Source organism: Ictalurus furcatus, chromosome 1, assembly GCF_023375685.1.
Source record: "Ictalurus furcatus strain D&B chromosome 1, Billie_1.0, whole genome shotgun sequence".
Lineage (NCBI taxonomy): Eukaryota > Metazoa > Chordata > Actinopteri > Siluriformes > Ictaluridae > Ictalurus > Ictalurus furcatus.
In genome coordinates this window covers 36582497-36610166 of record NC_071255.1, presented here as the reverse complement: position 1 = coordinate 36610166, position 27670 = coordinate 36582497, and the positions used below count along the sequence as shown (strand labels likewise).

Here is a 27670-nt window from a genome sequence, read left to right as displayed (position 1 = left end):
AACGGGAGGAAAGAGGAGGTGAGGAAACGGGAGGAAAGAGGAGGTGAGGAAACGGGAGGGAAAAGGAGGAGAGGGAACGGGAGGAAAGAGGAGGTGAGTGAACGTGAGGAAAGAGGAGGTGTAGGAATGGGAGGAAAGAGGAGGTGAGGGAACGGGAGGAAAGAGGAGGTGAGGAAACGGGAGGAAAGAGGAGGTGAGGAAACGGGAGGGAAAAGGAGGAGAGGGAACGGGAGGAAAGAGGAGGTGAGTGAACGTGAGGAAAGAGGAGGTGAAGGAATGGGAGGAAAGAGGAGGTGAGGGAACGGGAGGGAAGAGGAGGTGAGGAAATGGGAGGAAAGAGGAGGTGAGGGAACGGGAGGAAAGAGGAGGTGAGGGAATGGAAAGGAGGAATGAAGAGAGAGGAGGGACAAAAAGGGGGAGGGGAGGCGAGCGATATAAAAATGGCGGTTAGTTAAGCAGTTAAGACTGCTGTATTCATGTTCTACTGCAGAGAACAGTCAAATAAGTACTTTGCATGAATGTACATGAATGAATTACAGCAAGGTGAAGTCTGAAAGCGACAGGTCGCACTTTTATTGTCCCAGAAGATCAATCAGTGACTCCTTTAATAAACTCCACGTCGTTTGAACGTGTCATTTTATTCCCAAACATAATTAGAGTAGAGTCATTGAACATAGGCCAGGAATAATGAGTAAGTTTACTCAGGGACAAATAAAGTGTTACCTCGGGTATTTACAGAGCATTATATTCATTAGAGGCAGTTCTACTGCTTTTCACTGACAGTGACAGACTCTGACATATCCCTGTCTTTTTCACATAAAGCATAACGATCCTGAGGAATTAACTAACCGTGCTTAAATGTGAAGAAAGACAGAAATACATGAAGTCTGAAAAGACACGTCTGAGGCAAAACAGCAAACTGTTATGCGTATTGTTCGGGTAATCTGTTAACAGCCTAAATATTACAACCGTTACAACAAAATAAAATAAATTGTTTTTAAAAAATCCCTGCATTGTGCATTTGGCTCATTTCTAATAAAAGTTTCAGGGTTTTATTACTCTAATGAACGATTTAGCTTCGCTTGGTGACACAAAGCTGTCTCAAGTCCTCAGGAAAAGATCTCCGAAGGATGTTCTGCCAAGTCATTGTGTCCGTGGCTAACCCAAGGCTAGCAGCTAATCCAGCTAGCGTTGCTGTGTTCGACTTAACTGGAAAATCTGAGCGTTCAAATTACAAAGCGGGGAAAAAGAAACCTGACTGCATCCATGAAAATATGTTAGCAATTTCATTGGCAAGACGCTAGCCAGCTAACACGACAGAATTCATGATGTGTTTGCGTTCTCAGGACTGCGGACTGTACAGGCAGTGTTACAGGAGTCTATACCTGATGCGTCTATGTTGATTGATCTACAGTAAATATGATTAGAAACTCATGTACATGAGTGAAGTGATGCTTTATTTACAGGTGACGGTGTGAGCGGGCATGTTGACCTGCTGAGCTCGAGGTTGAGGAGACTTTTCCGAGTAGCCGAGGGGGCGTTTTCTTTAGCAGGAGGTTGGAAATTCCCAGTTATGAGCTTTAGTTGAACACAGCATATAGCTGGTACTGCTAGCCCGGCTAGCGCAGTTACGCAAAACGCAGTTCTGCTTTATTGAGGCACTATTTGAACTATTAGTATTGAACAGTACTATTTGATCATACTGAGCTTTTAAAATCAGTCACACGTGGATAAGACAGGACAACTGGGTAACCAAGAATGCTGACTTTGTCCTAAAAATACATTTTCGTTGTTACAGAGACGATCTGATGAGAAAAACTAGCATGGTTTCATTCCTTAATGGAGAATGCTGAATATTTGCCAAAAAGAAATATTTACATTTACGGCATTTGGCAGACGTTCTTATCCAGAGCGACTTACATTTATCTCATTTATACAGCTGAGCAGTTGAGGGTTAAGGGCCTTGCTCAAGGGCCCAACAGTGATAGCTTGGCAGTGCTGGGGCTTGACCTTCTCCTGACCTTCCGATCAGTAACCCAGAGCCCCAGAGATACCACTGCCCCATGCTCAATACTCTTAGTTTATTAGTTAGGTACGTCTAATTTAGCTAACTTTGCATTTCTGAGCAATTCTATTATGTATTATGAGATTTCGCAGCTGTAATTGACATGGACAACAGAAAGCAAGACACAGAGCAGAGACAATCCACTGAGATGATGAGCATGTTGAAATACATGGACATACAAAGTGGATTGCTTTTGGTCAACCAGGACAGAAAAACCACAGAACAATCATTCTGAACTGTCTCTGGTTTTCACCATTTCATACCAGATTATTTTCCAGTTGCTAGGCTTTAGACTCATACTCTCCCAGGACTAATCCACTTTCTAAAGCCTGGGTCATTCTTTAAAAAAAAAAAAAACAAACATTGAAAAAGTGACACATTTACCTCGTTGGGTCCGGGAGTGGCATCAGGAGACTGAGTCTGAGAAGCATCTACAGTCCCGTAGTCAAGTTCAGTTTCAGTATAGAACTCGCCGTCTAAGTTGTTTAGCTGAAGCGGGCGTCAGAGTGAAAGAGAAGGAGAAGGAAGAACGAGAAAGAAAGGATTAACAGACGTGCACACTACAGGGTGATCGACAGGCCTCTAGAACTATCTGACTTTCTGCTCAGATTAGAGGACGGGCATCAGAGATCTCCCTCAGTAGAAAAGAGAAGGAGGAACGGAGAAGAGGAGAGATCTCCATGCCATCGTAGTTGGACTACGTCTTTTTTTTTTTGTCTTTTACCCTTGTACCAGGCCTCCTTGCTGGTGCTGTTGCCTGGAAACCATCTCTCGTCTTCTTAGAAGCTAAAGTTTTAGGAGATTTCTTTATCGAGGCCGGGTACTTATACGTAGGCTTGGGTTTGGACTTAGCGGACTTTGTCGTCCTCTTGGATTTGGAGACACTACGCTTCACTCGCTGGAGGAAGGGTGATGGTGACACAGGGACAAAAGACACAACACATCAAAACATCAGGATCAAGCAAGTAAGATATGACACAAGAACAAAGGTCAGAAGCTAGCATGGAGAGAGAGAGAGAGAGAGAGAGAGAGAGAGAGATGTTTGTTCCCTCAGGTGGATAGTAATCTGATAACTGTCAAGATGTCAACAATTAACACTCGAGATGAGGACAAGGGAAGTCACATGACAAGCAGACACCACACTGACAACCGCAGGCATGCACCACTTAGATTTCTTGCGTTTTGTCGGGGTTTTTTTTTTTTTTTCTTTTTACCTGAGACTCGGAAAATTCATTTGGTGTGTCGGTGGGAATCGCTGCGTCATAGTAATCGTACGACTCTCCATAATCTACTGCAGGTGCGTACTGGACAGAAGGAGGAAATGAGGTCAGAGGAAGGTTAGTAAAGTGTATCAAATATAACCCAAAACACTTCTTCTTCTGATGTAACAAGACCAGCTGGATGTTACATAGTGTTAGCATAGACGTCACACTGTTCTGACATGACTAATTAATTAATTCATGATTAAACAATTCATTCATTTTGAAAGCATCATCTGAGTGCATCTGTGGTCCAGCAGTGTCAAAGCATCCCACTGAACACTTTACTCCCACGCGATGAGATAATGCTTTCTTCAAAAACTTCTGTTTCAGAGTAGAGCTGGGCGATAGGACCACTGAATATCAATATTGTGATCAATTATGCACAATATGTTTTTCTGAGATATCATGGATCTCGGTTTATAAATTAAAAAAAAAACAATGTATTACAAAATGACTGAAAGCAGCCGATTTGATATTAAACTTTTTTTTTTCATACTTTATCTTTAAAATGCTAAAATGTACTTTTCAGTGTTCAATATTTGTTTGTTTGTTTGTTATAAATAAAAATGCTATTTACTTACATATAAAAAATTTAATACAAATACAATGCAGGTATTGTCAAACCTGATCTATTTTTTTTATTGCATCACGATACATACTGTGTATCGGAGAAATGTCTGTGAGAATCGAGATTTATTATTTTTTGTCATATCGCCCACTTCTACTCCCAAAAAAACCAAACAAACAACAACTACACATTATAAATGTTTGGACTTTTGCAGCATTTGTCACCTGATTCTGAGAGAGAGAGAGAGAGAGAGAGAGAGAGAGAGAGAGAGAGAGAGAGAATCAGGCTGGTTGGACTGATGGTAATTAAGCTGATAATTAAAGTAGAAAAGAGCACAGATGTCTGTTTAAAGCTTTCTAAAAAGGCCCTGGATATTTCTAGACGAGAAACATCACTTCCAAAAGGAGTGAGATCACAGGGACCTGTATATGCAATGTATAGCTTTAATGCGTTATGGAAAATGAGCTTTGTACAGTGTGAGAGTGTGTAAACTGTAAAAAGAGAGTCTATTATAGTTTGGATTGAATCAGTAGGTCATTCAAAGGCTGGTTTATACAAATGCATACAGGAATTACATAAAATACGCATTCATTCATTCATTATGATATACAATAATGAATGAATGTAGGGTTGAACATATGTACTATGCCTGAAAAGGACAGACTCCATTAGTTTTCTCTATCCAAAAAAAGTGAAGCTGTTAGATGTGAGTTGTATTTATTAGTTCTGACCCATTGTCACTCTTCCATCCCAGCACAGGAAGTTGTAGCGACAGCAGTGACGGTACAGATGAACACAATTTAGAGCCTGACGTCCTTAATCCATCATGCACTTTTAAAACTGTTCAAACTGGCTTCTTTGCACTGGCTGGATTCATCTTGGTCATGTTTTGGCAAGCTCAAGGTCCAAAATAGCCTAGCCAGGCTTAGTCAATATTGTCCAGACCTAAACCAGCCCAGCATGGGCTAGCAAAGACTAGCCTGGTCCAGCCAATTCCAATAAGGGTTAGGCAATGCTAGCCTGGCACAAATAAGTCCATAACCAGCAAGACATAAATATTATCCAGGTCTACAAAGTCCAAAGGCAAAGCCCAAACAAGATCCAACAGCAGCATGGCCTTGTCATTATCCAGAACAAGACTAGCCAAAAGCAGAAAGTCCTACACATTATCTAGGTCTACCAGATCCCAGCCAAACCCAGCCAAGATCAACAAGTCATGGTCAAGACTGCACAGTCCACACAAAATTAGCAAAGACTATCCAAGTCTACCAGACCTGGCCAAGCCCAGCAGGTCCTAAGACCTCACTAGACCAACAAGACCTAGGCAAACCCAGCAAGTACTACCCAAGACTATCCAGAACTCAACCAAGTGCAGCAAGGCTTAGTCAAGATTAGGCAGTCCTAACCAAGACAAGCAAGGCTTAGTCAAGAATATGCAGTTCCGACTAAGGTTCAACTTATCCAAGACTAGCCAGGCACAACCAAACCCCCAATCTGCAAGACCTAGTCATTGGCCAGTCCTATCACATCCTAGCAAGGCCCAAGATAAGATTTGGTCTATCCATGGATAGCCAGACCCGGTTATGCCCAGTAGAGTCTTATCACATCTAAAAGACCCATCCAAGCACAACAAAGCCCTGTCAAGTCTAGGACAACTCAACCAAGCAAGGAAAGACCTAGTCAATTCTAGCCAAGACCCATCCAAGACCAGCCAAGCTTAGAAAAGGCTACACAGTCTCAGCCAAACACAGCAAGGCTGGGTCAGGTCTAACAAGACCCAGATAAACCAAGCAAGGCCCGGATAAACCAATCAATACCAGCTAATTCCAATCAAGTCATCACGGTATAATAACATGTCTCACACTAGCAATCCACTAAGGATGGATGGATGATGCTTATTGCTGTTTCAGCATCAGAATCAGAAATCAAATCAACATCTGCATCTGCTGACAGCTTAACACTTGCATGTGGTTCTGGTCCCGTCACAACAGGACGTTGCTGGAACATCACGGAAGATGCAACTGTACATTCCGGATCCATACAAGTACCACAAGAGCACATACTGCTCATACTGTACAGATTTTACAATGCAAAACTGATTTAAGATCTCAAGACTCAACAGAGACCAGCCACATGCTTCACGTCAAGTTACCGTTGCATGTTAATATCTAGTCCTTGAATAAACATTGAACTTAAATTCTTACAACCCTACAGATGGCGGTATTCAATATAATAAACCTTGAACACCGAGTTTAAATTCATGACTAAGCAAACTGACGTTTTCACACTCGGCACAATAAAACACCGTAATTGCAGCTGCTGTTGGCTGCGTTTATACGGCACGTGCTGAAACGTCTTCCCCGGATATGAATATACAGTAGATGAGAATCTGCAGAATGCATTCGCAGAATAAAACCATGAGAAACACTGCCCTCGCTGCCAGAATATCTTCAGCAGTTCATCAACAGAGGAGCTCCCTCTTTGCGTTCCAGTATATTGCGCAGTACATCATCTCAAAGGGGAAAAAAAACACCTGAGCCATACAAGAACATGACTCTACATGACCACACAGGAGATGTGTTCATTCTTAAGCAGAAGGCTCATGCGTCTAAGGAGAAACTTGTAAACCGGCAGTTTTTAAATGAAATTGTGGTACTTTGGTAAAAACCCAATATTAATAATTGTAGAAATCAATACTATATGTTTGATACCTTGTGTAAAGTTTGCATTTCTTTATAAAACACCATATAATACATACAATGCCATGTAAAACTGCTTGAACATTGTCTGCTCTCGATGTTACCCCTGACATCTTATAGTATGACAACATGCGGCATCTGGAAATGGCTTTTTAATGATTCTTTTATCTATGCTAATACCACAGCCATAGAGAGTTACTGATTGGCCAACAGGTATGCATTGAAAACTTTATGCAAAGGTCTAAATGTATGCGCTGTTCCTGGGTAACCATGACAACAATCAAAGTAGCTGTGGTATAAGCGAAATAATACACCCAAAGCATACTAATACCAGGAAGATGGAGTTTCCTGACACTGGCATGTTTATCTTGCTTATACCACAGCTACTTGATGATCGTTGTCATGGTTACCCAGCATAACGAGCGCTGATTTAGGCTTGTGACTGAACGTTTAACCAAGGATACGTCTCAACCAGCTCCCCAGTTCAGTGCCTGGTGAATCAGTAGATCATGTATATTAGTTGGGGCACTGGCAAGGAACCGGTCTGACTACATACTGGGACAGCGGATTTCCAGCGACATGACTACGTACTCGCGTTGTAAAACCTCACCAAAAAATATCCTGGTGTGGTGTCATATAAATGTGTTAGCTTAATCATACGTATTTCTGTCATAATATATCAAGCAGGATCATAGGCAAGGCAGTGGATTTAAAAAAAAAGAAAATCAGTAAATACGTAAAAGTCGTTAGACTCAAACAAACCGGATATGGAACGACAAATAAAGTGATGCTGACGTAAGTAATCATTCGAGAGCTACAACAAGAGAGTTTGTCGAGAGAGCCATTTTTTTCGAGCGGAGACGCTTCAGAAAACATGATGTCATTCCCAGTAAGGGAACGTAGTAAGCATCGATGCTTCCTAGTTTTTTTCCGGTGCATTATGGGATTTTTTTAGGGATCGAATGTTCCAGTGCACTGGAAGTATTTTCAGATTGACACAGCCCTTAAAATGGCCGACTCCCCAATCAGTGCCCTGACTACTGAACTTGAGAGCTGATTGAGACATTCCACAAGACGTCCCAGCCAATTGGACATTTTCTGTGCCTGTGGTATAAGCATAATTAATTACATCATTAAAAAAAATTACGCCACATGTTGTCATTTTACAAGATTTTTAAGATAAGGGAATTTTTTTTTTTTAATGTAACATTCAGAGAAACAGTATTTCTACATTCCCATTAGCTCTTAACGATATAACAGTAAAATAAAGATTTTCTCATCACAGTGACAATATCAGTATATTAGCGCACCCCTGTAAGGTAATACTGCTCGTTTTATTTGTAATCTTTCATTAATCCGTGTTCCTGAAGGTCATTTAGGCTATGTCGATACTGACCTCTTCTTCCGGTTCCTGAGCTTGCAGTGTGTCTTTATGAGGCGTGTCACAGTCGGGCATGTAGTGTTCACAGTAATCAAACGCCGCTTTCGGGTCAGCAACGATCAGCAGCTGCTGGAGATCACCCTGCGAGGGACAGAGGGAGAAAGACGGGTGTTTAATTCCTTACGTTTAATGACATGCGATACAAACTCTGTAATAGGAAGGAATCCCATAAAGATACCGCGGGGACAAGATGACGGTCCGCAACACCGTAAATCATGTTTGATAAGCATGCGTTCGAGCAATATTACACATTTCCGTCAGACGCACATGGAAAACGAGACTCGGTAAATTACTGCTCTACGGTTTATAGGGGCTGAAATTAAACATGTTCCATCAGGACTGAGGAACACCTGCTCTGATGATAACTAGGTGTGATACACACACACACACACACACACACACAAACAGCACTGTGCATATCTGGGTAAAGAAATCAATGCTACTCACATATGCGGACATATTTCCACAGATTTTGTTAGCTAGCTTGCTAATACTGGCTAATCTGACAGGATTTACACATATATTACACATTCCTAAATTATATTCATACATGCTTATAATCTGCAATTCTAAGGCTAGCTAGCTAACATGAGCTAACCAGACAAGATTTATGAGAGGATTCCAAAGTTACATTAGCAAATGTTTAGAGACTGCAGTCATAACACTAGCTAACTAAGGATTTATAAACAAATTCATATTCATAAATGTTTATAATCTGCACAGCTCATGTTAGCTAGCTACACTTAAACTTAACCTGACAGGATTCATGAATCCCTTCACAAATTATCTTAATTGTTACGCTAATGTTCGCTAGCCAGATACAATCAACTAACTTGACAGCATCTTTGAGAGGAGTCCTAAATCATATTCCTAAATATTCATAATCTGCGCTTATAACACTACCTCGCTAACAATAGCTAACCTGACAGGATTTTATGAGAGGATTCCTAAGTCATATTCATATATTGTTATTCATTTCCATTGCTAGCACTAGCGAAATAGCAGGAGCTAACCTGAGAGGATTTATAAGAGGAAGTCAAATTTAGAAATGTTTGTAATCCAAACAACGCTAGCTAGATAGATAATACTGGCTAATCTGACAGGATTTCTGAAAGGATCTCCATAAATGTTTCAGGGCTAATTTCACGGCACTAACATGAGCTAACATGACAGGATTTCTGCGGAAAACCGTCTGCAGAAACAGTCGCTCCTCTTTAAAAATACTAAATTTCACTCAGAATTCAACCTCAGTTCTGACTGACCAACTAATGTTTAGCTAGCGCCTCTTAGCACAATCCTATGTTTTGCAAGAACTTAACAGGACCAAACAAGGGTTAACAGCGTGTCTTGTGAGTACTCTTGGGGATGGTGCTGTAATAGCTGCAAACATTTAGTGTGTTTAAGTAAAACACACACACACACACACACACACACAGGACTCAGGGCATGTCTTGGCCTGCTCCTTTCTTCACCGCTGGTATATATGGTACACCACACTCTTTTCTTCTGTCTCTCTGAGTCTCTTGCCCTCAGTCACCTTCTTTCTCATCCTCTCGCACATCTTTTTCTTTCACACCTTCAAGATGGCCACCAGAACTATTCTTAGCTCTGCTACAACCTTTCATTCATTTTTTTTAATAGATAACAGAAAGCACAAGAACCACCCAACCAAGCTGCTGGAGGTAAGAGTGTGATGACTTAGGCATTGCAATTTATGCGATACTGAACTAGCCAGACCTAGCCAAGCCAAGCATGTCCCAAGACCTCACCAAACCAACAAGACCTAGGCAGGACTAGCCAGTCCTTAACAGATCCAGAACATCCTACCCAAGCCTATCCAGCACTCAACCAAGACCAGTAAGGCTTAGTCCGGACTATGCGGTTCCAATTAAGGTCCAGCTTATCCAAGACTAGCCAGGCACAACCAAGCTATAAGCGTCCCTTACTTGTTAGCATCTTTAGCGCAAAACTAAGGGTACTAATGATACTTCATACATATGCCCTCATAAACATATCCATATGTTTGGGTTAACATTAAGTACATTTCATCTTCAGCCACACTACTCCTTTCTGAGTCTCCGTGCTGAGTAAATGCAGATCGAGGTCATGTGTTTGTGCACACACCCACTGCAGATTTTCTGCTCACGCTCCAGCATCACCCTGCTGAGTTTATTTTAACAGTGTGGTGAGTCTGACTGCCCTGAATACAGAGAAAAACTCTGAATGACCTCGCCGGCCTTAAAATGTCCCCATCAGGAACACACCCAACCCCCCGAACACAATCACAGGAGCATCGCTTCCACACGCCGCGCCGCTCACTGCTCGTAAATCACTTACACATGTTCGAGCCCATCAGACTTGTTCCAAAAATGAAAAGTATGCCAGTGTGAAAAAAATGAAAGTCACAGAAAGAACTCGGTGAATGTCTGTGATGGAAATTTGATCCATGAAAATACAATACAAGAGTGAGAAGTCTTCACAATTGCTCAAAAGGAGGGTCTGCTAGTAGACTGACGACTGGTGGGCATGTCTGTGAGTGAGACAAGTGGTGAGTGAGACAAGTCTCTTAGTGAGACTGGTGGATCTGTCTGTGGGCATGTCTCACTGTAGAAGTGAGATAGGTGGGCATTTGTATGATTAGGGCAGATGGGCGGGCCTCTGACTGAGACAGGTGAGTGTGTCTATGAGTTGGACAAGTGGGAGTGTCTCAGAGTAACACTGGGGGGCGTGTCTCTGAGTCAGGTTAAATGATGTTAGCTGTCTAACTATAATGTCATAATCTAATTTATTAATGTGGACATTTATAGAATAGAAATATTAAAGAAATATGTTTAAAAATCCTCTAGCATTAATAATGAAGAGTATGAACATTTAAGAACAGTTTCTAAGAGCGTTTCTTAAAAGCACACTAATTGAAATTTTGTGAGCCATTACGTTGGAGACGTCGAGGTGAAAGAGACAAGGACCAGAAATAAAACATGCTAAAAGCCGCTAGTTTTCATGAACATCTGGGCCAAGTTTATAGAGGCTCCTCAAAGAAGATTTAACGTTTAAATGTGGCACGCTTGAAGGCAATCAGCCCGCATATCCCAGGCTTTAGCGGGATATTTAAGGCTGTGGCAAGATCCAGGTCAAAGGTCATGTGGAGAACAGAGCACATGTCAAGAGGGAATACCTGAGATGCTTCAGCTCTGCTACGTAAACTGTTCCTGAAGTGCAAGCGTCTGGAGATAAACAGCTGCTGAATACTTAATAAATCTTTGATGTTCATTCCAGTAAACAGAAGTCAAAGTTTAAACCGGATAGTTCACCGATTAGCCATGCTAGCATTAGCTTTGATTTATCAGTTAGCGGTGTTACTATGAATCCGATTCACTCTTCAGCAATGTTGATATTAGATTCATTCGTTGGTATCTTTAGGTTCGACGTGGTTAGCTTTCATCTGATTAGCAATCACTGTGACTTTTATTAGCAATGCTACCATGAGTTTAATATCAAAAGTAGCAATGCTAGCACTAATTTGGATCAGGAATTAGCAATATTAGCTCTAGTTTGATTCTTTAAAGTCTCTATGAAAGGGCTTCTTTCTGAAACAGGAAGTCAGTGTGATGTTTTCTGCACAAACATGAACCATCAAATACAGAGAGAACAAACAGCGCTGTAGTGTTTTTCGTTCCATCAGATTCACTTGTTTTCTTTTCTTGATTCACACGACGTTAAACCCTGTAATTACAGATCTCTCTAAGGACAACGGCCTCGAGGCATCAATCTCTGTCAAAAGGAGCGGCGATGTTTGATACGCCGCTGCCCCGGGCCACGCGGAGTCGACTGTCCCTGCTGTACACACCTTACACACACTCTACACTACAATACCGTTACTATACGGCGAATGAAACTCTGCTATTTAAAGACCTGGAATGTTAGCACGACTCAGTTCATCGCACGATCGCTGACAACAGTCAGATCATTCTGCTTGCTATCCACTGCACTGCATCGGTTTGTTTTTGTTTTGTTTTTTTTTTTTGTTTTTTTTTTTATTAAAGAGATGATTTAGATCCCTTCATTTCTGGCAGGTCAAACCACAGCATTCCAAAACCACAGGCGCATTTTTAATTACCAGTGAATCAGAGGGTTTAGAAAAACAGGATGAACTCTGTCTGGTTGCATGGATGATGATGATGATGATGGTGATGATGATGATGATGATGATGATGATGGTGATGATGATGATGATGGTGATGATGATGATGATGATGGTGATGATGATGGTGATGATGTCATGAAGTATTCAGGGCTTGATTGTGGTCTGAAATTTAATCTGGACTCTTTAGGGGTTAAAATGTTTTAGACAGAGGTGCAGAGAGCTACAAGTCCAGACTCGGCCTGAATCCAAGACCCATGAACTCAGTCTTTAACGAACGGGAGTGGTGAAATGTATAAGAACGAGGGAAAGGAGGAGACTGAGAGGGGGAGGAGCATGGTAAGAACCGTCCGAGTGATTAAGATCGGCGGGAAAGAGCAGATTGCTTGAAGTAACGTTCGAGCATAAATCTTTCCAGCGGCGGAGCGCTAATCTTTACTTAATAAAAAGCTCAGTGGCTTTTAAAATAGACAACAGTGCAGCGCTAAGTCCTCGTATAACTCAGCATAATGTGTCGAGTCAAAATAAAGCTGCTAGCCAGACACAGATAATGAGCCTCGTTTATCAAACTAGCTACGCATAAATGGAAAAAATCGTTCGCAGGAGCATTTACACAAGAAACCTACCTGGTGTTCATGAAACTTACTTAACGCACTAACGTGAACCGCGATCGATCGGCTTCAGATCGGATAACGAGCGGTGAGTTATTGCGATCGGACTGTACATACACCAGTATGTGCTGAGAACTAGTTTTTCACTCGATATGTCTAGACTGTAATTAAGAACGATTCATGTTGTTTGTTATTTATTAGCTGTTGTACAAACATCTTTTGCCATTGATCAAGACCTCATTTGGCTTTGAATGGAATTATTTAATACTAATTTGCACCGTTATTGTTTTATTCTTTGTCTAAATTTTTTTTAACGTAAAAAGCGCTTTGGAAGATGAAATTGTCATTCTTAATATTAAATTCGTTTGTTGTTTCGAGACGTTGGAATTGCGGAAAGCAGCCGCCTTAAGCTTCTCTTCCTGTTTCTGAACTCGGTGTAATCCTTCCTCTCGGCGAGGGGTCCTGAACTCATGACCCTCCGGTTTCTGCAGGAGGAAAAGGCACTGAGCTGGAGCAGGCTAAGTTAAGGGCATGGCATTGGAGCTGTGTGTGTGAGTGTGTGTAAGAGGGTAATGGTGGATGAAATCAGTGTGCCCGACAGGCAGTGTGAGCCTCAGATGAATAGTCGGGTCTCATGGCTCGGACTGCACAGGGACAGGTATATGGAAGTGCGATGAAAGCCCATCATTCATCCTTCCTGTCTTTGAGGTATATTCAGCGCCTCGGTGTATAATGCTCAAATTATGATCTATTTTGGCCGCCCGTTCTTTTTTTGGGAGGCCAAGGGTGGAGAGGTGCAGGTAAAATATAGCACACTGCATACTTCAACCAGGGGCACAAGGCCTACGTGTTTAGATTTCGAGGAGGGGCGAAAATGCTTCAGAACGCTGACCAGGTATTTCCTCCGTATTTCCCAGCATGCACTTCAGAGGCGCTGGAGAAGAAAGGACAGACGGTGCCCCTGTTCTCTGGCGCTGAACAGAGAGCGCTGTGTTTCCTAGACCTCGACCGACACCCAATCTGCCTCAGGACTCCAAATATGTGTTGGTTTAAGAGGCAAGCAAAAGAAAAAGTCAGTGAATCTATTAGAGTCAGTGAATCACTTTCACGGTGCCGTTTTTCGAGGAACTTTCATCTGTCAGCAAGGACGCGCTTGTTGAGATCTCGTTTGGCTTTCATGGTTTGGTTGGACTTTGTTTTTTTTTTTAAAAAAAAGCGGAAATTCGAAACCATTTCAATTTCAACCGATTGTTGACAGAAGACACTAGCACTGTAAGAACATTAACAGTGTGATAAAACAGCATGAAAAAAAAATCCCCTATTTGTATGTTAAATGTGTAACATTAACTGACTATTTGTGCTGTTAGGATGTTTATATCGTTTAATTTAAAAAAAAATTAAAATAATTTTTTTTTAAAAGCTATACAAACTGGTTTAACTGGTTATTGATACATTTTTGTTGAAGTTGAACTTTATGCCCCTTTAGTCAAAATAAAATGTCTAGATTAGTCAACTGAACCCTTAAGGTCAGATTTATCAACTTTTCTGCTCTGAACAATTTACCGTACAATATGCAATTGACATTATAACAAGGAATACGACTCAAACAAATAGTAATATTACATTTAAGAACATTTCATTTTATTTCCTGATGTTAATAAAGGCTTTTGGAATGTTTAACGCTACTCCGAGTAGTAGAAGAAGAATTCGTTTTTGGATATAACTCCGGGTTTTGTACAAAATGTTGAAAGACTGCCAATGAATTGAAAGATTAAGACTGGAGTTTGACTGTACATACGACTGAAACGCTGAAGAGGCAAGAATGTACTACAGGGCTATACTATACTTCCCTATGGAAAAAAAAAAAAGAAAAAGATGACATTTTTTTCGGGTAGCCACTCCTTTCTTTGGCATGCGGATCAAGCACACATCCCACCAGGCTTTGGGATCCCACTGACAAGATCTGTCAGTAATTTCAGGAGCAGAACCGCCGTCTGTGTAAAACAGCAAGAATTCGAGTTTTATCTCAGGATACATTCGCCAAGAAAACAAGATCGAAACCAAAAAAACACCACCAAGAACAAGGACAAATGAATCGCTGGTTAGAGAAATCAAGACTCCAGTCAAAAGGCAGCCATCAACCCCCCCCCCCACCCCCTACTTCACATTTTCACCACCCCCATCGCCTTAAACAAACTTTTCGCTTCACGGACAAATGCTGACCCCCGGGTCTGAGTGACCATTCTCCTCACACAAGCGCAACACATTTCAAACCCACGTGACAAGCAGCCATTGTGTACCACCCTTTAAACTGAACGGGTGTTTTCCCCCACACACTCCGCTCTCTGACATCCAGGAGAACTGTAAAGAAATCTAGCAATAACACAACTCCAGCGTTTTTAAGTGTTCCTTACGTTAAGAGGATTTGCCACCACTTCAACGTTGTGAAGTACAAAGACTGCAGCAACAGCTTTCGCCCTTAAACGCTACGTACAAACTATACTTTAGCAAAGAGCCATCATAAATGAAAATTCACGTGATTGCTATTAATTAAAGCTAAGTTCCTTTGAAGTTTTTCTCCCCTCCCAACTGTAATCACAAGTGAGTGTAGACGTCAGACTGTTTTTATTTTCTCTTCCTTAAAAGCGCCACAGATGTTTTCTGGGAGAACGCTAATTGAGAATCGTCCCAGCGCTCCCAGCCAACACACACAAATACACGCAAGCTCTTTTTAGCCAAACACCAAATTCCTAGAAGCAGTGAACAAGAAGAGAATTGGCGTTGACATTTTTATCTTTTATAGAGGTCATAATTTACGCTAAAAACAGGGCAGAGTAAGTAATGTTTATTGTAAAGCGCGGCAAAACACCGGAATTTATCCAATTTAAGTTTTAACTGCTTTTCTTTTCCAACGTTTATAGCACCTGCAGTCCACGTGGCGAGCCAGTTCTACACAAAAAATATTCCTGCAAAGCTTTAATAAATCTGTCAGAAAGTCAAAACTAAGGCCTTCAACCCAAAAGGACAAAAAAAAAAAGCAGCATCAGCATTTTATACACTGCTCTGAGTACATCCCTCCAGATTTTATGCTAAGTCATAATTCTGTAAAGTCGTTAACTCTAACGATTGGCTACTGTGAATTCCTTGGATCGATCCTACCATGTGATGGTTCTTTAGTTGGCTCTCTGTGAGAACCTTCAAGTGAAACCGTGTTTGGAAGCTACGAACCCTTGAAGGCTGAAGAACAGTGAGGGTTGTCAGAAGTTCCTCTAATTCTGTGCTCTGAGACCTTCAGTTCCTGTATTTAGTTCTTATTTAATGGTCTGAACTGAAATATTAACATTTCTTGCATTTCTGGATATACGCTGGAAACTACCACGTTTTATTGAAACTTACTGAAACGCTTCAAGCGTTAACAGTTGCTTGTTCTGAGTTGGTACTGTACCGGATGGTGGTTCTCAAAGGTTCATCCCGATCCCTGAATATGAATCCCAAAAAGGCTTGTGCGTTCCCACTTTATTTGGGATGAATCTGTCTCTATATTGATCTATAAGAGGTTGAGAGAACAGAGGGTCTCCTCTGGCCTCGAGTGGCTCAAGGTGATCTGAGACCTGAGGTCTGTGTTGTGTTTTGCGACCACAATCCTTCAAAAAACATATCAAACCATTAAAGGGCACCGATAAGTCAATTAATCATTCAGACAGTACACTAACTAGCCCGTTTTTGAATAAACATACCTTTGTCCATCGCAAACAATCCAGTGACTAAGCTAAAATGAGTGTTGCTAGCCAACAACAATAAATGTAATGTATTACATCATCATCCTGTCCCTGCTTCCAAACCTGGAACGGTCCTGGCAGCAGTCCCTCGTTCTGATTCTGATTCCAGGTAGCTATTTTAATTGCCCCTGATAACACCTTCTAAGCAGGTGATAAAACACATATCTAACTGTATAGCTGACAACCCAGGTCACATCCTATTCTACAGAAACATACTCCATTATTACATGCTTATAAACAAGTTGTTCGGTTCTTCTGAGGAAGTGGTTCTTTAGTTGGTCCACCCTTCATGTCTCAACTACCCATGGAATACTGACATCTTTATTGCCGTTGTAAATATGCACTTGGATACAGTACAAACCGCTTATCATCGAATACACTCCCTTGCACGGAAGTTGGGGTGTGAGACATTGTAGGTTTTGCTAAAGGGTCCAGAAGTAGCTCCTCTATTCAGACTTGAACCACAAATCAACAGCACAACAACTTAACCACTGAAACACTGCTTAAAGACTCAACACCCTTGAGACAAAAGGGTTCTAAAGCACAACATGGCCAGAAAAGGCCTTGGGTAGAAAAGGCCACTCATCTCTCATAATCTGCCAAAACTGCAAACAACACCTGAACAAGAGGCATCAAGAACATTCACTTCTGCCTTTCTGTCCACTTCAAGCTCTTCTTCACTGTTAAACACATGCTAAAAATGGTGGTACCCTCAAGGCTACCTTGAGTTATAGTGCTCATTAATCTTCAGAAACTGGTCAGGGCTTAGGATCTGGAGCCTTTCCTAGGAACTCTTGGCATTAATACAACCTAGATGGGACACCATTTGCACACTCAGCTACACATATGGGCAATTTAGGGTTGCTAATCCACCTACTGACATGTATTTCGGTGATGGCAGGAAACCCGAGAACCTGGAAGAGATCTATACAAGCACTGGGATAGCCTGAAACTCTGCAGACAGTAATCCAAAGTGTGAGGTGCCAACACTACCCCCTACTCCATGTGCCACGCTTATCTTTATTAAGAGGAACATATTTTAAAGAACCTCATTAAGGTACATGAACCCCTAGGATCTCTGAGGTACCTTTGAGGGTACATTTTTGATAAGCGAGTATTCCATCACTTGAATCTATATTTTTTAAACCAATACTCAAAGTCATCTGCTATTCAGAGTAGACTTTAGGCTAGACTCAGTGGGTTTACCTCGAAGACCTCCTCATCCAGAAGCCTGCTGCCAAACACAGTGATGCCATTGGTGTCGAGGTTGGCATGGTCACTTCTTTTCAAGGGCTTAGTAATCTTCTTCTTGCAGTCCACAATGATGGTCACAGTCTTCTTCTCCACACTGATGGCCACACGATGCCACCTGGAAAACATAAATAGAAGCCATGTATGAGGACAAAGTGCTGTTTACCAGCCTCAGACCTGAACTATGTCATACGATGCCAATTTTCAGTATTTCCTACTTGAACACACCTGGATCAAGTCATCAGGTAAATAAAAAGCTCATTTAGAGCAGGGGAAGCACTGATTCTGTGTTCAGCCCCTTCATGATAATATTCTACATTGGAGAATTTGATGTATTGGGAATAAGGAACCATCGAAAGTGGACCAGTCTAAAAGTATACTTCTTGTTAAATGAACCACATAAATTCTGCTTCAGTATCTGTCGACTGTGGCTGTATCCCAAACCAAACCAGTATAGGGGCTGTACTTCATCTCCAAGCGGCCCACTCCATTATCGACATCCTCGGTACTTGTTTGGATGCTACCTGTTTCAGTACACTGTGGGATTCCTGGAGACTCTATGACTAAAGCATACTGACTGTTGCATATATTTTTCCGGCATGTTTGTTTTAATAAAATCCATGTTTTAAAACAAGTGATCCACTTAGAGATCTCCTGGATGTACTCACCTCTGAGAACCATGGCACTAAACATTCTTTATGCTTCCAAAACAAGACTACAATTTAAATCCAAAAACTTTGCACTACTGGATGGTGCTCCAGGACCAAGATGGGGAGGTCACTGGACAGCAAGCTAATGAAGGGTAAATGTGAGTCCTCTAACTCTTAAACCTTGACCACTCCACATTCCAGGCTTGAGCACATTCCACCTTCAACACGGATTAGTCTCATTAAACTCCAAACCAAATGGTTAGTCAGCATAACAGACAGCATGAACATTGTGGAAAGTATGCTGGAGATGTGAGACAAAGAAGTGGGCAGTCAGAACATGGATTATTGGGATCTTGATTAAATCTTACAAGCGTGCCAGAATTCCCAATCCAGGTCCTGAAGAATTCAGACAAAAGTTTATCATTTGATCTAAAACCATAGAGTATGCTGTTCCTATGACCTCAATGTCCAAACTGTGAAAGAAAATCATGCCAAGGAAACACACAGATTCTTAAACTAACTTGAGTAGGTTTAAATAAAGCAGTTAATCACAAATAAGCCTCATAAACAAGTGCGTAACTCTGTAAACGAAAACTCTTTATAATAAGAGGCAAACACTTTAGCGAGCAGATGCAGAGTAACGTCGGGACATGGACCGAACTTTATGATGTTTCTCCCTACTTCCATTTGCTTACATTTGATCACGGCGACCTTACATCTACTCTTAGCCGTGTCTACTGGGTCATTGGTTTCAATTCTGGATGACAATTACACGATCCTGAAACTGTTTTTTCTTCTTGTTCCACCAGAAGATCTTTGTTTCCTTAGAGATGACACACCTTTCCTAGCAGTTTACTGAATAATATGCTTTCAGTAGGCGGTTCCGCCTATATATAGCCTATTTCTAGACACTGAAACATTAAAAAAAAAAAAAAAACAACATAAATGAACAGTGTACATGCTATTTTAGTCTTTTTCACTATCCTGATATGCTACACTAGCACTGGAGTTCAGCAAACCTCCGGTAGGTCTTCAACAACAGAGTGTCCCTGACTCAGTGGGACAGCAGAAGTCAGGAAAATGGACATGAAAATACGATCAGAAAGTCGTGAGTTCAAATCCCAGCACCACCAACCTGCCACTTTTGGGCCCTTGAGCAAGGCCCTTAACCCTCAGCTTCTCAGGTGAATAAATGAGATAAATGTAAGTCACTCTGGATAAGACCGTCTGCTAAATGCCGTGAAGGTAACTGTAAACATCAGGTCTTGGGGAGGAGGAAGTAACCTAGACACATTTTGTTTGTTTGTTTGTTTTTAAATAAAAGCATCTTATCCATTACCATTACCGAAAAAGATACACTTGTTAAGTACGTATTGAAGGAGAACTTCTATCAGTTATCTTCCTTAATCTTAACCCTTCCACTTTCTGGTCTCCAGTCTGTAAAGACACCTGTCTCCTTCCCTGTTCTGACATTGATTGATTACCCTAATGTGTTCACCTGCTACATGTTAGCTCATCGATTAGTTTGTTTATGTACACTCTGCTGTTTCTTTGTCTCTTCAGGAAGCCTTATCGTGTAGTTGTTAAGTGTTGCTAAATCTGTTCCACTTTCTTGGCTCTTGGTTTGTGATAATCGTGGATCATCCTAGTTGTGAAGTCCCCTGCTGCAAACTTTGACTACAATTCTCAGATAGCCCATAATAAACACTACATTAAGTTTAAGTACTTAAGTCCTGCCTTCACTAACGGCATGTTAGAGCCATATTTGTTGGCCAAAATATACAGTACATAACATTACACAACCTGGCAGGTAGTATTCTGATCTCCACCTTGCCAGCTAACCAGATAGTTGTACTAGTCAGCTATCTCTTACACTAGCTAACCGAGTTTAAAAGATAGAAAAGATTAGATATATCTGATCATTCTGGGTGACGCTGAGAGGGAAAAAAAAGGTTATGTTAGCCACTTTACCGCAGTCATCCATCAGGAGCTATCTGACACCACTTCTGGCACTTCAGCTATTGTCTTGCGCGGTCAACTACATAAAAGCAATGCCAAAGTCTGTTTACACTTTAGAGCGAAATTAATGAGCTCCAGATTTCAGGACAGCCCGTGTGTTTGGTCATGTCCCGCTGTTCAGAAGTGCTGCAGTTCTGTCTACCCAGAGCGAGGAATTTGGAATATGAAGCTTTATTGGATGAGATGATCACAGGGGTTGAAACGTCATGTTTAACACACCCCATCGGCCACCCCGTCATGTCATTTTTCCTTTGCTCTGCAGTAACCCTGCACAGGCAGGGGTGTCTGTTTACGGTCAGGTCACTCACGGAGTCCCGGCTGGTCTCTTTTATTCTAAAGAGCTCCTCTTGGATATATATATAGAAACTAGAAAGAGTGAGGTCTAGTGTAGCATCTTCTGGGAAAACTACAGATCTGAATTTTGCTGTGAGCGTGCTAAGCATTTATCATATGCATTGTGGTTATTCAAAGGAAGCTTGCAAAAATGCAGGCAGTGATTTCTGATTACAACTTTAGAAAGCCCGAAATAGAAAAGGCAGGGCTGAGAAGTCTGTCATTACAGCAGTATGGAAAGAACCACAAAGACGCAGTTAAGCTAACGCTGCGTATGCTCAAAGCTTCATAAGACGTAGCTGGGAAAAGCTGGAACGTACACAGCTAAATGGTGTGTTTAAAGAGCTTTAGATGACAAAGATAAATTAATACCGCCTTTGGAACAAGCATCATAATAATGCTAAGCTAATATCATCTTTGAGAAGAGCCTTAGATGTACGGCTAAACATTACCTATCAACAGAGAGTCACAGCTAAGCTAACACTGGCTGTGGAAACAGCATTGTAAAAAAAAAAACAGCTAAACTAACACCGACTGTGGGTAGAGTTTATAAGACACAGCTGAGCCTTATTAGCACAGCAAAGCTAATTCTTCCTATCAACATAGCCTTATAAGTCACAGCTAAACTAACACTGGCTTTGAAAGAGACTCAGAGTTACAGCTCAACTATTGGAACACACTCTATAGAAAGAGACACAGCTAAGCTAGCACTGCAAAAGGAGCTACACTAACAGTCTCCTAAGATACAGCTACGTCAATGACCGCGATGTTTGCACTTACTTTCCATCAGCCAGGTTGAGGGTGCGGAACAGAGGGTACTCCTCGGGCGCAGGGTTGCCTGTCTGGTCTTCGTAAAGGAAGACGGGAGAACGTCCGACCTCCAAGCCGAGCTGCTGGACGCCTCGCTCGTTGTAGATGGACAGCAGGAAGGACTGGAGACCAGCTTTGGGTTTGAGGGTGGCCAAGATGGAGAAGTCTTCAGGGAACACTCCAGCTGTGGTAGAAAGAATTGAAGAGGAGTTAGATCCTGTGCCTTTCTATAATCAATAATATAATCAATCAGAAAGCCAATCTTCACTTTCAGGTAAAAGCACAACATTTCTCAGCACCGTAACGCTACAGCATGCTAGCAAAGAAGCATCGAGCTAAACAAAACCCAGCTGCACCACGTCACATGCAGACGCATCACATTCATTTACTTACAGTAGCAGAGCTAGAACATCTGCGGTAGGATCCAAAAAATCCAGCTGTCAACACATCTGGTTTTCCAGCTTTTAATCAGCTTTGCAAATTGAGTTTTTAAATCAAACATGGTGTAACTCAAAAGCTGGATGTGACATTTCTGAGGTCACGTTTGTTCACTAGGACACTTTTATCACCATTTACTTCTATAAGATGGACAACACGCACTGACGCATGGCAGCACATGAACGTTACACGCTGCCGTCTTTTTAAAAACCTCACCAGGGATCATCTTGACAGGACGTTTCCTAATGTCTGTCATCGTGGCTGAACTGTGGTGGAGAGGCAGTGTTTGAACCGTTAACATTCCTGCTCATGGAAGGGGAAAAAAATCTATTTCTGCCCACAAAAGCCTACAATAAACTACAATTGCATAGTGGTAAGATTTCTGGCAGATAGATACAGTACCTAAATGACCTTGAACATGACCTTCGGTATTATCCAGACTAGCTGAAAAGTAAAAGATCTGATCATCCAAGTTCTCGTGGGAAAAAAAATCAGGAAAACATAGCGCTACAGCATAACCAGCATGTGACTTTCCTAAACACAGCTTTGAAACCTTTAACAAAGCTTTAACACACTTATTTCATTTATAATCATTTATTTAAATTTTGGGAAATACAACAAATTTCATTTATAAGCGTGACAAAAAATAAACTTTATCAAAAATCAATTTTAAAAAAAGGGTCCATTGTAATCCATTGTAATCCATAGTAATCCATAGTAATCCATAGTGGAAGCAGGCTTCAATCACCAGGCATGTCTCGGCTGATCGACTGCATTTGAATTAAAGTGGACATTGTGTAAACTGCCCCTTTAATTAAAAGTGTGTGATGGACGTTTACCTGGGAAGAGCTGCCTGGTGGGAGCGCTGATCTGAGCCCCTTTCCCCACTCTGTAGGCTGTGTCAGGCTGGGACGATTTCCTGTTCACACAGAAGCCCGAGGCCTTCTCCACTCCTTCGGGGGTGTTGGGGAACTCTAATACTTTCAGCACATCCACCGTTTCGACTGTAAAAAGACCGAGAGAAAGACGAAAAAGTGGTTCGTCAGCCAGTTTTCAACTCAACAAAGCTGTGACGATGATGTAAAATATCCTAACATGAAAGCATGAGCAGAGACACTCGACCACTAACATCACAGTTTAGATTCCAATCTTCTAAAAAAGCACGGGATTGTAGGCTTGGGAAATAGCTCAGTGAAGGTCCCGGGTGACAGAGAGGCTGTGATCTTTGAGAGAGACTGTTGGGAGCCAGAACAAGTTCGTTTTAAAGGGTCGTGGAGGTGAAAATCAAGCATTTATCCATCAATCCGTTGGTTGAAAATTTGCCTATTCACTTCTGTTATCTCTGTTATGTGACACATTTTGGGGGTAAGTGGCACTTTTAACACATGACCAAACTTTATGGAGGGGCTGTTCGATTTTCTGTTCTCTTATTCACACGGTATGATATGCGACGAGATGATACGACACAACGCGCTACAATACAAATCGCCTGATATCTTCTTTCGTACACTTTTCTGGCCAGAACCTTCAGGATGTTGAAAGCTGCAACCTGCCTGGCTCTCCACACTTCCGTGTATCTGTTTACAAACAAAAACCTTCGATAGCAGTGCCACAGTGAGATTTGAAGAACAAGATACTATAGCCACTGGATTAAAAACATTGGGTGTTCCGTCATCTCAATCAAACTGCCTCTTCCTGAAAGAGAAAGCTGGCCAAATTAATTAATTCATTGATTGATTAATTAGTTAATTAATTAATTAAAACTAGCCAGGTTCTCTAGCAAGACTAGCTCATTAACCTCAAATGTAACTATCATTTTTCTACTCGTTTTCATGAAAGTAAATGTAAATGCTGTGTCTAATAGCTGTAAGCTGTACCAGAGTCTCAGGACGTTGAAGGTCACCTCTGAGTTTTAATCATGACCTTGGAACAGCCAACAGATTTTGTGAGGAAGACTTCAAGGATCTAACGCGACAGTGCTGCACTCAGCAGATAAATGAACAGGGAGACTGGTGTAATGTGCTATACTGAAAGTCATATACAAAGTGTGGCCTTGTTCCACTTCGCATGGGTAAAAGACTTCAAATATGTGCACTGTGTCATGTGACAGGAAACATCTGTATCAAAGCCAGACAGGCATCATGGCCTCAGCTGGAGAGAAAGCTGAACTGAACCGATCTGGTGAATACGCGTAATAATTCCGCAATATCCGTAACATCTGTGTTACAATATAGATAAGAGCCGAGTTTCCAGAAAGCTCTCTGGACACTAAGATGATCATTTAGTGGTGCATCATATTGAACACGCTCTCTACCAGCTGAGATGATCCCAACTTTACGATGCTTTCAGATCTACTGTATAACGCTTTACCTGATCTTCAGTAACATGCCAAAGCTATGGTAGCAAAGGATTTTCAGCATTCAGGCTAGTTCAGCCTCAGGCATCCTCTCGCTCTCTCTCTCACTCTCTCTCTCTCGTTCTCTCTCTCTCTCTCACTCACTCTCTCGTTCTCTCTCTCTCTCTCTCCCTCCCTCCCTCTCTCTCTCTCCCTCCCTCTCTCTCTCACTAATTCTCTCTCTCTCACTCTCTCGTTCTCTCTCTCGTTCTCTCTCTCTCTCTCTCTCTCTCTCAAAGTCTCTCGTTCTCTCTCTCTCTCGTTCTCTCTCTCTCTCTCTCTCTCTCTCTCACTCTCTCTCTCGTTCTCTCTCTCTCTCTCTCTCTCTCTCACTCACTCTCTCGTTCTCTCTCTCTCTCTCTCTCTCTCACTCACTCTCTTGTTCTCTCTCTCTCTCTCTCTCACTCTCTCTCTCGTTCTCTCTCACTCTCTCTCTCTCACTCTCTCTCTCGTTCTCTCTCTCTCTCTCTCTCTCTCTCACTCACTCTCTCGTTCTCTCTCTCTCTCGTTCTGTCTCTCTCGTTCTCTCTCCCTCTCTCTCTCCCTCTCTCTCTCTTGTTCTCTCTCTCTTTCTCTCTCGTTCTCTCTCTCTCTCTCTCTCGTTCTCTCTCTCTCTCTCTCTCACTCTCTCCCTCGTTCTCTCTCTCTCGTTCTCTGTCTCTCACTCTCTCTCTCGTTCTCTCTCTCTCTCTCGTTCTCTCTCTTGTTCTCTCTCTCTCTCTTGTTCGCTCTCTCTCTCGTTCTCTCTCTCTCTCTTGTTCTCTCTCTCTCTCATTCTCTCTCTCTCTCTCTCCCTCTCTCTCTCTCTCTCTCACTTCCTTTCTCTCTGCTTTGATTTTAAAAAATGTCTTAATTTCCTAATTTCCTTTTCCATTACTGTGGGCTGATATTCCTGTAAATAAAAACTCTATCACAAAAGCTCTTCTTCCAGCACTGGTATCTCCACAGCTGACAAACACTGACACACAGTCTGATGGAAGATGATGCCAATGAGGAAGAAGAAATACATTTCATATATACAAGTCATTTTGTTGAGTAGGGGGTGTGGCCTACTTGATTTCCCCATCAAACTACATATTAGCTCAAAACTAGAATTTACTTCATTTCGTTGCTAATTTTAAATCTAATCTTGACGGATGAGATGTTAGGATGTGCATCATATTATCTCACACGGAGATACACACCCCTAAAAACCACTACTCAATCTGACCGCATCTATACCTGACCAGTACACTCAAAGAACAGCTCTAGGACTTTTTAACCTCGAGCTTCTCAGCTCAGGAAAATGCCGTCGCCTCCTTTTGCTTTGACAATCTGAGCTGAGAGCCAGGTTAAAGGCCAGAGGCTAATAAAAGCCTGGAAACACCACTAAGACCTTTCACCTCCATCCTCCTTTCATCAGACCCAAAAAATGCACGCCAGTGTGGAGTGAGTGATCGCCCTCAGCCTCGATGCATCTCCAGCAGCCAGACATGCAGTCATATAAACTCCAACAAACACCGTGCAGAATAAAGGAGCCTTGAGGAACATCAGCAGGCGGCGAGACGAGGTTTCCACCGTGTGTGATTCACAGTTCCCTCGGACCGAGCTGTAGGGTTCTGTGTCATACCGTCTCAAGGACTACACTATTATAACACACACGGTCATTTAGAAAATTCAGACTAGTGCCAACACTACTCGGCTGGGGGGGGGGATATCATATTGCGATACCTGATATTTTAACGACACACACTAGGACCCATGATGTTTCTCTTCACTAACAAGACACGAACAAAGTATTGAGAGGATCTGTGAGCTCTGCTCATTTAGACCAAGAGATTTCGGCAAAACTAAACAACCGCTAAACATTTTGCTTATCCAGCTCCGTCATTTTTATTCAATGTTCGTAAATGCATGGTGATGTCATATTTCCACATTTTTAAGCTCTCATGAGTGATAATCAATCTCCGCAAGTCATAACACACTTTTATGTTACGTTACAACTGCAGCTCCATGGTTTTTTTTTTTTTCTGTAAACATTCAGTTTTTCTTGTCTGAAAACCTTTCAGGAAAAGAGACACTAAAACTGTGCTTTCCCTTGTCACTTATCTTATCTACCTTTAATCTGTAGCTTTCACCTGAAAATGTGAATATAGTGTATCTTTGAAAATGATTTATGGTCCATAATTAGTCAATAATTACCTTTCAGCGTATAGCTTTAAAGGAAAACTACATGCACCGTTCTAGGTAAAAGATACACACTACTAACGGTACCGAATGTGGACGCTTGAGAGTACCGTTACCGTGACAATATATCAGTCATTCAATACATTAATATTCATAAAGTGAATCCGTTATCTTTCGAGTGTGCGATGATTTAAAAAATGTTGCTATTTGACAGAAATAAGCTGACAGTTCCATCGGTTTGCTTGCAGTTCAATATTTATTGCACCTAGTGGTGAAAAACAGGAACTGCAACCAGCACTAACAGAGGTCCATTAGGGCAGGAATCCCTTACTCACAGATTGAGCTAGTTCCAAAATACTCCAAGGCCACTAAGATCTTGTTTTATAGCAAATAATCTGAATTAAATGTCATAAATTTCCACAAGCTAATATAACGTGTAAGTGCAGACAGCGTGTCTGTGATGTACAGAACCATTTAAGACATACTGTAAAGACTGGGAGAGCGAAAGAGAGGTTACGGAGTGGATATCTGTACATCAGAAATGTGTGTGCTCCATGGTGACCTTGTTTCCCCACGCGAAGGCTGAGAAGAAGATGAGAAAGTTGTTTTTTTTTGGGGGGGGGGGCTAGTTTCAGGTCTATTGTGTGGCTTTGGATGTAGCTAGGTTGGAGATGTTACTAAAACCTGGCACACACACCTGCTGTACCTGCTCAAAGTGTAATGACGACTTGATTACTCTAAAAATGCGCTTGATATAAGCTATAGCGTAGGTAAAGAGTGATAGCCTCTCGACTGTGTTCACAAGCCCCGATGTTCTCGCAGAAGCCTTCAAACCTTGTCGCTGGAGTGCTACATCTTTCGTATGTATCTTTATACCTTTAAGGCACATAACTGGACACATGGACACATGGACACATGGACACACGGACACATGCACCTTCCCAGGTAAAAGATACACATTATAGAAACTTAATGGTTCAACCTGAGCGACGAGGAGTAGGGCGGTCCGATACCTCTGTTCCTCAGAGTTAAGGTGTGTGTG

General features: G+C 41.8%; 1 protein-coding gene across 3 annotated transcripts in view; it reads right to left on the bottom strand.

Moving 5' to 3' along the window:
* Positions 1 to 27670, bottom strand: part of col11a1a (collagen, type XI, alpha 1a) — a 120953-nt gene that overhangs the window by 89166 nt on the left and 4117 nt on the right. Inside the window, exons 2-7 of one of the 3 annotated variants that reach the window (XM_053618935.1) lie at positions 22907 to 23071; positions 21600 to 21813; positions 17773 to 17935; positions 7991 to 8116; positions 3280 to 3369; positions 2450 to 2554 (exon numbers count right to left, since the gene is read on the bottom strand). In XM_053618935.1, the coding sequence (XP_053474910.1) occupies positions 2450 to 2554; positions 3280 to 3369; positions 7991 to 8116; positions 17773 to 17935; positions 21600 to 21813; positions 22907 to 23071 (863 nt within the window). Of the gene's footprint in view, positions 1 to 2449; positions 2555 to 2789; positions 2964 to 3279; positions 3370 to 7990; positions 8117 to 17772; positions 17936 to 21599; positions 21814 to 22906; positions 23072 to 27670 lie in introns of all 3 variants that reach the window. The other 2 variants (XM_053619726.1, XM_053620139.1) reach the window with 2 other exon arrangements.